Below are 12,699 nucleotides of genomic sequence, written 5' to 3' on the forward strand. Positions count from 1 at the left end.
CTCTCTGATAAAACCATCACATTTAGCGCTTGTTGCATAATGATGACCTCTATGCTACCAGTTAATTTTCTTATCCTAATTTATTTTCCACAGTATTAGGAATTTGTGTTTATCGTAATTACTTCTCACAGTGCAAATGGTTTATAAGTAAACAAATGTTGTTTTTTTAACAAATAGTATCATAAAGTGCCCATGACATAGGAAAGGAAGTGTTTCCCTAATGCCAATGCATAAATATTTATGCATAATTTTGTATTTTGGCAAATATAGTATTTTCATTAAGCAGTCATAAATAATTCTGTAATAAATGAAGTCCACATTTACTGCATGAATATAAACAATACAATTTTGAAAATCCCCAATAAATACTTGCTGAAAATTATATAAATTAGTACAGATATCAATTTTCATTTGCATACAAACAAGGCTTTAAATAGACATCAGTTAGTTCAGTTTTTCCTACACTTTCTCACAGCTTTTAATGGTAAACATGGTGCATGTCACTGTAATTTACACTGTGGCCTTTTGTGCATTAACAGCTTCGCAGTATGCTCATTACAGACTAAACTAACAGAAGTGAAGACTCCTGCGAGGAGCCTTTGTCAACTGGTGTAAACTCTTAACACCTCCACGACACATACATAAAAACAAGGTAACTAACATGTAGATCCAATCATTTTGTTTTTCTCTCACTATAATTAAGTAGACAACAAAGTACAGTTAATTTAGCTTGTTTATTAATTTTGTACTGATGTAATTAAAAGTGCACAAAAACATGTTCATGTCTTGGATTAAAATCAAAAGTCTTTTATGATGAAATTGAATGGCACAATTTGAAATTATTATTATTGAAATGTAACAAATGATAGCTTTTTCTAACAATAGTTTCTGATTGAATTTTGAGAATTAACTGTTATGATGAGAGAAAAAAAATGTTTTTTTTTGTGTGCAATACTTAAAAAAATGCATTTAACACATGTACATGAATGTAGAATTCACAACTGCCACTTTTATTACCCTGGTAAATAATTATAATAATAAATGAATAAATAATCAGTGTTAATGTCTCTTCTCAAAATCTTTTGAGATTCTCTCTGATTGAGATTGTTAAACAATTCAAATTAACTGTGCAATAGCTGTGCCTTTGTCCAATTGGACAAAGACTTTTTTTCTAGCACCTCCACTGACCAGTTGAGAAGCCCAGTGAATCCAAGCCCCGCCCCTTGCGAAGGCGTCATATACTAATATGGTCACTGTATCCTTATAAGCAATGTGGTGGGAGGAGCTCCGGTAACCACGGCTGTTTAGTGTCACTTTCACCGAATTCTTATCTACGGTTCTCAGAGATGAAACGGACATCTGGCGAGCGAAACACGCCGAATCTTCTCTTGTGTACATAACCTACAAGTTCGGATTATTTAGGAATTTTCCTGGTACAAAGAACGGTCATCCGAAAATAACTTATTCATTTGAATTTTATTTACACTTTTTTTTCTCAATAATATTTCGTGTGCGCACTTTGGACGAAGATTACGATTTGGTGTAGGGTCAGTGTGATGACTGGCAAACGCTCTATTTCCTTTAAATAGTCTACATTATAATAATAATTTATATAGCCTAGTCTACATTTGATCGCGAAGTATATTAGTACATTTAAAGCAAAACTTCACACGTGGGATTTCGAGATCGTGAAGTTTCACACGGATGTGATTCTCGTGTTCGCTCGGACAACCCGCGTTCAAAAATTGACACTGTTCGGAGCAATTAAAACTTGAACATGTTTTTTGGATTTCTCACGCAATAATTATGTCACATTCCTATTTGCTTTGTAAGTATTCCATGACCTCTTCTGAGTAGAGAAGTAAAGTTAGCTCTGTCAAGTTTTTGGCGTTGGAAGATCTGTGAGGTGGGAAGTCTATCTCCAAGAGCGTCATTCAGGATCGTTTGAACTCTCCTCCCCGCTTGAAACGAGTCGCATTGTATCGGTTACCACAGACAGTGTTGCGGGATAGCATGGCAATGGTAGTAAATCAGTGGCAAGAGAACATTTCGGCTGATCCCGGGTCCCAGCTGCAAATGTGCAGTCAGGAGCCCGGCGGGACACCGGGAACTCCATCAGGTTCAACCCCTGGCAACGACGCGCTCTCCGGGGACAAAATTCCCAACGTGGACTGCATGGTGTGCGGGGACAAGTCCAGCGGCAAACACTACGGCCAGTTTACCTGCGAGGGCTGCAAGAGCTTCTTCAAGCGCTCGGTCAGACGGAACCTGAGTTACACCTGCCGGGGGAACCGAGACTGTCCCATCGACCAGCACCATCGGAACCAGTGCCAGTACTGCCGGCTGAAGAAGTGCTTGAAAGTCGGAATGAGGAGAGAGGGTAAGATCTGCTGCATGCATTCGACAAATACACGCGTTTAAACCCTGTGATAGGATAAACCTGTTCAGAAATGTAAAATGATTCAAATATTATAGCTGAAGCTGGGAGACATTACAAAAGTTGGTGTCAAACCAAAGCAAGGGAATCAAGAGAATTATGGTTTTATAAGGTTCTATGGTGCTTTGAAGATTAAAGCAATTCTTTTTAAGAAGAGTTAAAAAATAACCATCACTATGGCATTTAGTTCTAAATAGAACTTTTACTATCAGATATCATGTTACCAAAGTGTTTTTGTTAACAACAACCGTTTTGACTGTTGAAAAAATGCGATTACCATGGAATATTTTTGGAAGCATTTTTATAAAGTATTTCCCTCTAGAAATAAAAAATGATGTTTATCGTAATTGCTGCTTGTAAAATCAAAGCGATGAGTTCATTACACTTTATTTTACCTTATTACAGAGCAAGAAATCTGAAAGTTGCATATTACGAATATTATTGTGTAGTGGAATTCTTAAAACTAAAGTTTACCATAATCTGAAGAACTTGCAATGTAACATTAAAAACTATTTCTCCAAAGAATTTAAGAATCCTAAACACAACAAAAGTTTTTTTTATTTAACTTTTTAAATTACTAGGGTTTAAAACTTTTTTCCAGTTTTAAGTATTATACAATTTAAGAAGTTGTTGTCCACTCTGCAGTTAATTGTGAAAACTCTGCCAAGTTACTTATTCATTATTCATTATTACAAAATAGATTTGTCTAGTCATGATTTCAGACTGAAACAACCAGACAAAAAGCCTTCTTTCTAGTCTGTTGACCTTTAATGTGAATATGAGCTTCATATTAGAAGAACGTTTCAATGAAAATATGGGTCCATAATTATTCTGCAGTCACATCTATAATATTGCATTTCTGTCAAAGTAGACACTAACCTCTAACTCAGTCTTGTGAATTGGCTGCTTTGGGATTTTCCAGTCATCCTAATAGTGGCCTGTTGAATTAGAAAAATATCATAAGAGTTAAAAGTCCAGTTATTCAGTGGTATTATTTTTTGACATTGGTTAATGTTTTCAATAGAATTTATTTATTATAATTTGTTTCATGACTTGTTTTGTCTCTCATGATTGATTCACTCTTTTCATTTTTAAATGAAAGCCTATGACAGGCTGTTCCTTTCCCCATATAGTGTGATGAATGTATTGGAAACTAAAATGTATAAGCTTTTAAATCATTTTGAATGAAAGCCTATATGTTTTGTGCTTTTATTTGAATTTGTGAAAATATCAGCTGCCTCAACAGTTTAGTTAAGACGAGACATTGCTTAAACTGTCTGCACGCATTTATTTAAATCTATAATATGAATTTTCTTCTTCACTCAGATTGTGTTGCATTTGTACAGACAAAATAGATATAGACAGGAACACATGCAGCCTCACTGCACCCTCCTTCTTTTCATTCATAAATTATGTCTTCTCTGAATAATGCAATTCAGTCACTTGTAAAGAGACACACCTTGTATTAAGCCATTACAGGTAATCTGCATACACTGTTTGAGCCAAACAAACAAAACACTTGGTTCATGTACTGTAGTCTTTGCATGAGTTTTATGTTTAATATTCACATATCCATCCATATGGCCTGTAGTGAACCAACGTTTTGTAGCACTTTCTAAAGAGTCCTTCCAAAGTTCAAATGAATGCACTCACAGTCTTTGATACAATAAGTATGTATATAGCTAAATTAATAAACTACAGAAATATCATAAAATATTCATAGTTTGTGATACATTTCTACTCGAGTGTCATGTCTGGGCTCCTTAAATATTGTATAGTATCCGAGTGAAGTATGATTGCAAAATAAATCAGATGTGCACTGATTATTTCAGGTTGATCTCGTTCACTAGTGCATGTAATCCTTGAGTGTTATATCGATATATAGATATGGTGTGCTTTATGATACTCTAACAAATATTCCTGCACTACATGATTAAAGGAAGATGGAAATATTAATGCATAAAGAGTTGGTATAATCAATAGATCAAGTAAATGGTTAGAAGTCAGGTAGATAATGCCTGGGGTACCACTGCTCTGCACATTTCTCTCTTATCTGATGCCCTCGGTTCAGTTAATGGATCTGAATCAGGTGTGTTAAATAAGGAAGACATACAAATTGACTGGAATAGAGAACCACTGGTATAGATCATTGCTAGCCTTGAAACACTTGAACTTTTGCATGGCTTGCTTGTTATGGATAAGGTCAAACACATTTCTCTGTAAGGTTCTTTGTTTTCTCCAGCACTCAGAAATCCCACTCTCCTACGAGTTCATCACGTGCACTTGGTAATGAATGGAGTAGAATCACTCTGCTACTTACACAGACCCTCACATATGTACAGAATGTACTCACACATACACATGTACTTTTTAGTGCAGATTTCTGACAGAATGAATGAACAGAATGTGACCTTTCTCTGTTAAAAAAAATAGATGGTTTTACAATTTGATTCCACATGAGAAGCTTCTGGAGATGTTCTGTGGAAACTTTAAAGAAGCCAGAAGTGTGTCAGTTGATGTAACCCAACACAAAGGGAAACATCCGTCATTATTCACTCCTCCTCTGGTTGTTATGCTTCCATTTTATCTGAGGAACACAAGTGAACATTTCTAAAAAAAAATCTTAAATAAGAAAGAATATATATGTCTGGAATCTAAGGTTCCAAAAGAGTGTTTTCACAGCAATTCCGTAATGGAACCATCAACACCAATAAACTTTTTAAGAGTGTAAATCGAAGTAATAACAGATTGATCTGAAGGATTCAGCTAGTGCGTTCATGTCTAAGACTCACAGAGATGATCTTCCTCCTTGCGCTCCTCTTCTTCGATCGCTCTACCTGTTTTTACACCTTACGGCTGCTCTTGACATGACTGACATTCCAGCCTGACAAAGGGCGCTTCTGATTGAAAGAAAGCAATGTGATTGCCTTGTCAGTTCCACAGGCTTCTGCAAGTACGTGCATCTGCTGGAATGCTCTGTGCGCAAGGCCGTGACCTTCGTCAGAACTAGAAAAATACCAGTATGAACTGACATTCACAGCAGAAGTGCTGGGATACAAAATCTCATAGGCTTACATTGAATGAAGGACTTGAGTCATATAGACCAGAATAAGAGAGATTTGGGCGTGGGATTTTTTGTCTTAAGGCAGTAAAGCAGCTGGGTTATTACTAATTAGTTACTTAAAACTAAACATTTTTGTAATTGAAATAAAATAACTAATAAAATACAGTATAAAAAAACTAAATTGCTAAAACGAACTAAAAAAAAAACAGTAATAATAACAACTAATAATAGATAAAAGTATGTCAGTGATACTAAATCACTTGTAAGCAACCAACCACAATAACCTCACACCACAGAAAGGCACACATCTATTACAAATATGGAATCCAAGCATTTTTTTGTATACAATGGCCCAGGATGTGAAAATGTCACATTAAGACTTTGGCAGATGTCCGCCATGTGCTGCTTCTGCCGAGCGCCTCTGGAAATGTGCTGAAACTGTGACTTCATCCCATGACCTATAAGTCAGTCACTTTCCATGTGCAGGGTGAAATATAGGTCAATGGAAAGTAAACATTAATAATAGACAGGATCATAGCAAAGTCCAAATGTGACGGTTCTCTGTGGGGTTTGGGTAAATATCACTCTGCCACCTGGTCGATTGACTAATCCTGCTGTTCAACCCGTTTAAACTGGTGACCTCCGGCAGAGGTGACTCTTCCTTCTAGCTGATTTGCTGTGTAACGTAAAGCCTTATGATTCTTTAAACATTGTGGTGTTCAAAAGTCAGAGACTTCTTTTTCTCCTTTTAAAGGGATTTAAACAAAATTTTAGGAATCTGTTGATATTGAAAAATAAAGAAATAATAATAATCTAACTAAACTGTATCTGTCTAACTAAGAGAACAGGGGCATAATTGACATTGTTTTTACTCTGTTGTTATCCTAATAATATGCTAATGGTTGTTATTGTTAACTAAAACTATAAAAATGCTATTTATTAATTGAAATAAAGCTTTAAATAAAAATGAATATAAATATTAGATGATAAACAAAAATAAATGAATAATAAAAAATGTTACACATTGTTGCTCCTCAAATATTGTGCACCTGTCCCCACCCTCCTTGTCTTATAGTATGTCGGAGCTTCATCACGACATGTTTAAGGAGAGAGCAACAAACAGTGAAAAGAAATGAGGAACAGGAAGGTACAGCTACCGTGACTTTTGACCTTTGTGTGTGAGTCGAGTATTAGCTTGTTCTCTTATTGAGTTATCAGAGCCTCATAGGAATGCAGTTCAGCTTCAGCTCCGAAGAAATGTATGCTGCAAGAGTGCCCCCTTTTTGTTATTTTTTTATTTATTTATTTTTTTACAGCTTTGCATCCTTAGTTTCTGTATTGCTTTATGCAGAGAGATAAGTAATGTGCGAAAAAGGCCCCAGAAAATCCTTTTCTTTTGAACTTTGTTCATCAGAGAATCCTAAAAAATAATATGCTTGTAGTTTCCACAACTTATTTTACATTGTAATAACATTTCACAATATTACATTTTTTATGCATTTTTGATCAAATAAATGCAGCTTTAAATAAAAAAAAATCTTACTGACTCCACATTTTTGAACGAAAGCGTATTTACTTAAGGATCCTAAAGGAAACTCTAAGTGTATATCACATCATAATAAAAGTGTTGTGTTCTTGTTTCTTTCTTTTAATCACTATTGTGATCCCTGATCTTATGTGATTCCATAGCTAGAGGTTACTGAGTGCCTGTATAGTTGGTCATTATGGGTGTTTCTACCACTGGATGCCCTAATCTGATTGGTGGGCTGATGGTGACAATCTCAAATATTTGTCAATTAATCTGCCTGGATCTGTCTACACTTTCTATATTTGTAGTTTCTCAGGCCTTGTTCCTCTTTTTAGTCATTCTTTCAACCTCAACTCTCCCTTACCTTTCATCTGATTCAGGGTGTGCATTCTTAAAATGTGCCAAACAAATCATTAAAATAAAATGATAATGATATCTTCAGGTCCTGGTCTGTCATTTATGAGGAGCTACTGAGATAATGTTGACACTTACACCAAACTCTATTATGTCTTTGAAAGAGTTACATTTTCCTCTGGGTTTTTGTCACTCTCTCTTACACACACACACTCAGTCTCTTTTTCATTCTGTGTTCATTTCATGCTCCCTCTGGTTTATAGTTAATGGAGTTATTGGCCAGACAGCAGGATAGTTAAACAGGTGTTTCCCAAATGGGCACTGAGCTGCGTCGTTACAGGAATGGCCTCTGCTTTGCCCTTCGCCTCTGGCTGCACCATTTGTTTGAAGAAGTGTGAAAAACACCATTTCACCCATAGTGTTCACTCACTCATTACTCATTGATGGATAGCAGAGGGTCGGCATCTCTATGATGGGTTTCACAGATGCTATGACTTCAGTCACTTAGACATTAGAAAGCAGAAGGGGACTTGATCTATTGTGGCGGATGGATTTGGTAGTTTTTGCAATTAAACATAAATATCCACTTCTAATGGCTCTTTGCTTTTTATTTTCTCTTCCTCAGCTGTCCAAAGGGGTCGCATGTCCAACTCGCAGTCCAGTCCAGGACAGTATCTGAGTAATGGGAGTGACCCTTACAATGGACAGCCGTATCTCTCGGGCTTTATCTCTTTGCTCCTACGGGCCGAGCCATACCCCGCATCCCGTTATGGAGCCCAGTGTATGCAGTCCAACAATCTAATGGGCATTGAGAACATCTGTGAATTGGCCGCCCGTTTGCTCTTCAGCGCCGTGGAGTGGGCGAAAAACATCCCTTTCTTTCCTGACCTGCAGCTCATGGACCAGGTAAATCAAGTTCATCTTTACTTTATTTATATATATTTTATATATATATATATATATATTCTTTAATATTTTCTATTTATGTTATAAGTGAATACATAAACTGGTAAAATAAAATATATATTTTTTTAAATTTACGGAACATAAGCGAGAAAAAAAAAATGCGCAAAATTTACTAATCGTTCCCTCAATTTGCTAAATTGTGTGCCCAATTTACTAATTTGTTCTCTCAATTTATAAATTGTGTGTATGATTTAGCAAATTGAGGGAATGAATAATTAAATTTTGCCCACAGTTTATAAATTGATGGAATGGATTCAAAAATTGTGCACACAATTTAGCCTACTATTTGTTTTTGTTTTTTTGAGTAACATGCCCTGGTTAACTGTTTACAATAACACTAGGAACAAATTAACAAATTAAATTAAATTAAAGCAATAAATCATTACTGTGGTTTTACAACGGATGAGGGATGAATAAAAGTTTTTTTTAAAATGTATGCCATTTTTCTGGAAAGTAATATATATTTCTTATTTATTTTATGACTTTGAACAAGAAACGCACACATATTTGTGTTTATGAATTTTTGTTTTAAAGTCTATTTTTTCAGTACTTTTAATTATTAAAAAGATCAATCTCTCACGATGTGCCTTTTTGTGTGTAGGTGGCGCTCTTGCGCATGTCGTGGAGTGAGCTGTTCGTTCTGAACGCTGCTCAGTGCTCTATGCCGCTGCATGTAGCACCCCTGCTGGCCGCTGCCGGTCTACACGCCTCCCCCATGTCAGCTGAACGAGTGGTGGCCTTCATGGACCACATTCGCGTCTTCCAAGAGCAAGTGGAGAAACTGAAAGCCCTTCAGGTAGACACGGCTGAGTACTCCTGCCTGAAGTCCATCGTACTCTTCACCTCTGGTAAGAATAACTAACATTAAGGCTACTTGACTTGATTTGATTAGTATTAACTGTATGAGTCGATTGAGTCGATTTTAGAAGCAAACTTAGATTTTAGAAGTTTCCATCCCTAATAATACCATTTAGAAAACACATGGATCTGTTTAGTTGATCTGTTTAGGTCTAATTATCAGTAGTACTGATATTTTGTGAGGTATCCAATCCTGTTTGTTATTAAATAAACTAAATAAATAGAAAGGGTAAGTTACCTGATTACATATATACAGAATTTCCTTTGCCGTTGCTAAATGCTTTGGTACAGAGCTTCAGAATCAATCGCTGGTTTAAGATGATTCCATGCTCTATAGGGCTGGGCAAAAAAATAGATTTTTTGATTAATCGATTTTTTAAATTATGTCGATTCTATATTGATTCTCAAAAGCCGCGAATCGATCTTTTCCAGTATTTATTTCATCACACATTTAAAACAAGATCTGATTAACATGAATCTTATCCGTTATCAGTTAATCTTATTTCTTTTTATCAATTCACCATTTGTAAACTGATGTCTACTGGTAATTTTTTAGAAATATCAATAACATTTGTACTAAAACTATATTCACTGAATGTAATAAACAAATCTGAGAATCGAATCGGGACATCTGAATCGATACCCAGCCTGAATGCCCTACCTGTCAGAAACCTTTTTCCAGCCCAGACTTGCACTTTTCCAAATGGTTGGCTGAACCCACCACTCTCGATTCATTTTTTTTTTTTTATCACTCAATCCTTCATGCTTCCATCTATTATTGAAACCAGGCAAGCAGCCCCCCGCCCCACCTCAACGTCCACCAACATGACTGAATTATGCATGCTGAGTTGCAGCAATAGGGATTCGCTTCAGTCTGGCTGTGACCTACATAACCTCTGTAGCCCAGGGCATCAATGTGATCCATCCTGCAATTCCAGCCAAAACCCCCTCCACCCCCTGCCAGGACTCGCCGGCATGAGCTAACAGGGACAGACAAACTCTTGTGGCCCGTAACCTCAGCCCAAACCTCCTATCACCTCACATCACCCGACAGTCCTCTAATGTCAGCCAGTCACCCCGATTGCCCAGCGCGGTACAGTGGCAGCTCCCAGTGCATTCACACTGTGAAACACAAAGACAGAGGGGGATGCCTTTGCCATCCAACTCCAGCGCGAGGGGGGCTGGTGTAGAAGCACGCAAGGCTCGTCACCGCTGACATTATGCCAGGGATTGACGCATCAGTGCCCCCCTTACAAAATGCTGCCTACCGTAACTATAGATGTCTTTATCTGGACTCATGGGACAGAAGTGGCTGTTTTGTCCCGCTCAGTGGGTAGCCTTGCCCTCATAGAAATATAAAAAGCAATTAATCTTTTGTTAGCAGAACTGAAGCTCAGCAAAATTAGGTTCGTACACCAATGATAAGTAGCGTGACAGAGAGAATGACAAAGGGGATCATGCCTTAAACTAAATTTACAGTTCTACACTTTTACGCCCTTGATTATTTCAGATGTGTGTTTTTCAGTTAGAACCCGCAATCCAGTTTAACTAGGAGTTAATATAGATAGATAGATAGATAGATAGATAGATAGATACTACAGTATTCCTTAATTTTCACTTCTGTTTTTACTTTTTTCTTCAGATGCCATGGGTCTCTCTGATGTTGCCCATGTGGAGAGCATCCAGGAAAAGTCCCAGTGTGCTCTTGAGGAGTATGTGCGGAACCAATACCCCAATCAACCCAATCGATTCGGCCGCCTGTTGTTACGACTGCCCTCCCTGCGCATTGTTTCTTCTCCCGTTATCGAACAACTATTCTTTGTACGACTGGTAGGCAAAACTCCCATTGAGACGCTACTGCGGGACATGCTGCTTTCTGGTTCCAGCTACAATTGGCCTTACATGCCCGTCCAGAGAGACCGGCCCATCTCGCTCCATTACAATGAGAACGGGCCCTGATCCTGCCCCAATAATCCATATCACACCCCTGCCGCCATGGGGTCATGGCCAGTACAGAGAATCTGTCAGCAAGCCACACCCCTTTCTGCCACATCAAAACCTGCTAACTTAACCTGAACCACCAGCCGTTTGTTTTGTAAATGGGAATGGACCACAGCGTACATATAGACACAGAACTGTTTCCTACAGAGGTTTTCTATGAACGAGGACTGTCTGGCCCAAAGTGCCCCATCCATTCCTGATTTTGAAGCAACCAGAAGCCATTAAAGCTGATGCCAAAACTTTACCAGAACAGCTATTAGATGGACCTCGAAAACCGCACCACTTTTATATTAACAGGACAGTCAAGATTCTGTCCGATTTGGTCAGGGTGGGGGTGGGAGTTGTATTTCATTTCAAGTACAACCAAAAGAAAGGCATAACTGTTGCAGGACTCGTTGGAGAGAAAGCCTTTGCCAAAGTAGGACAGGCAACTGAACTCTCTAGAGCTTTTTTTGGAATTGATGACTGAGGTGAAATTCTGCTTGTCTTGTTGATTTTTGCGTTTAGGTATCTGATGAAGTGGGAAGACTTGAAAGACGCACTTGAAACCAGCCAGATAACCCTCACTTTACGCATTTTTATCAGCTGCATCCAAATATTCAGCACATCTAGAAAGAATGTTGCCGTGTCAAGCACAATATGCATCTTGTTAAATAATGGAGTTAGCTCCTGTAGCTTCAAGAAGAAAAGAAAACACTTGGGTAAAGTAAGGGATTCTGGAATGTTTGGGAATGTCGGGAAAGCTCTGATGTGTCCAAGCCAACATAGTCTATGCTAACTTTACCATATTCTAGCTGGGTTGTGATGGGATAAAGTCTCATTGGATTGTGTACAGTGTTGAGTGAGTGGGCAGTCAAATGTGCAAAAATGACCCAGATTGACTCGACAAACTCAAGACCTCAATTATGCCAATAGTCTGCCTTTGATGACCAGGTTTATTGTGTAGCAAACTATAGGTTTCATCAAGTATTTTTGTTACTTTCTTGCTCATTTGAATATGTTTAAAACCCCTTGTCACATTTTTAACATGGCACTATAGCTTTTAAGGCAGCATTTGGATATAAAAGCCATTGGGACCTTTAAAAGCAGGACCTGTTGTATTAGTTCACAGAATATTTCTATCAAAGTATGTTTTTCTGTATTTTAGGTTTGGAAAAATTAATTCATGAAATAAAATCTGTCATTCACAGAATAGCTGCTTTTTTGTGGCATTTTATTCCTGTTTCATCTTTTATTCTCCTATTATTCCACTCTTTAATGGTTTTTAAATGAGCTTTAAGCGACTGTTGTACATAAAAATGGATCTGAAACCCAAATGCTGATGCATCTGCCTGACTGAAACAGGTTTTCCTCAGGTATTTAACTCAATGGCAAAAAGCATTCAGTTTTCCCAGGTCAATGTTCATAATACCTAATACCTTGATTGATGGTAAGGACCATTGCACAAACATATTTGGTTGTATTTGAACCAGAAAATATAATAACCATTAA

General features: G+C 37.4%; 1 protein-coding gene across 1 annotated transcript; it reads left to right on the forward strand.

Annotated features, from left to right (window-relative positions):
- The first annotated feature begins 1,313 nt into the window (after window positions 1-1,313).
- Window positions 1,314-12,402, forward strand: LOC113059271 (nuclear receptor subfamily 2 group F member 5-like). The gene is made up of 4 exons (XM_026227648.1): window positions 1,314-2,380; window positions 8,009-8,289; window positions 8,951-9,197; window positions 10,850-12,402. Exons 1-4 carry the CDS (start codon window positions 2,014-2,016, stop codon window positions 11,164-11,166), a joined length of 1,212 nt encoding a protein of 403 aa, XP_026083433.1. The 5' UTR covers window positions 1,314-2,013; the 3' UTR covers window positions 11,167-12,402.
- The last annotated feature ends 297 nt before the right edge of the window (window positions 12,403-12,699 follow it).

This window comes from Carassius auratus, chromosome 41 (assembly GCF_003368295.1).
Source record: "Carassius auratus strain Wakin chromosome 41, ASM336829v1, whole genome shotgun sequence".
In the NCBI taxonomy this organism is placed as follows: Eukaryota; Metazoa; Chordata; class Actinopteri; order Cypriniformes; family Cyprinidae; genus Carassius; species Carassius auratus.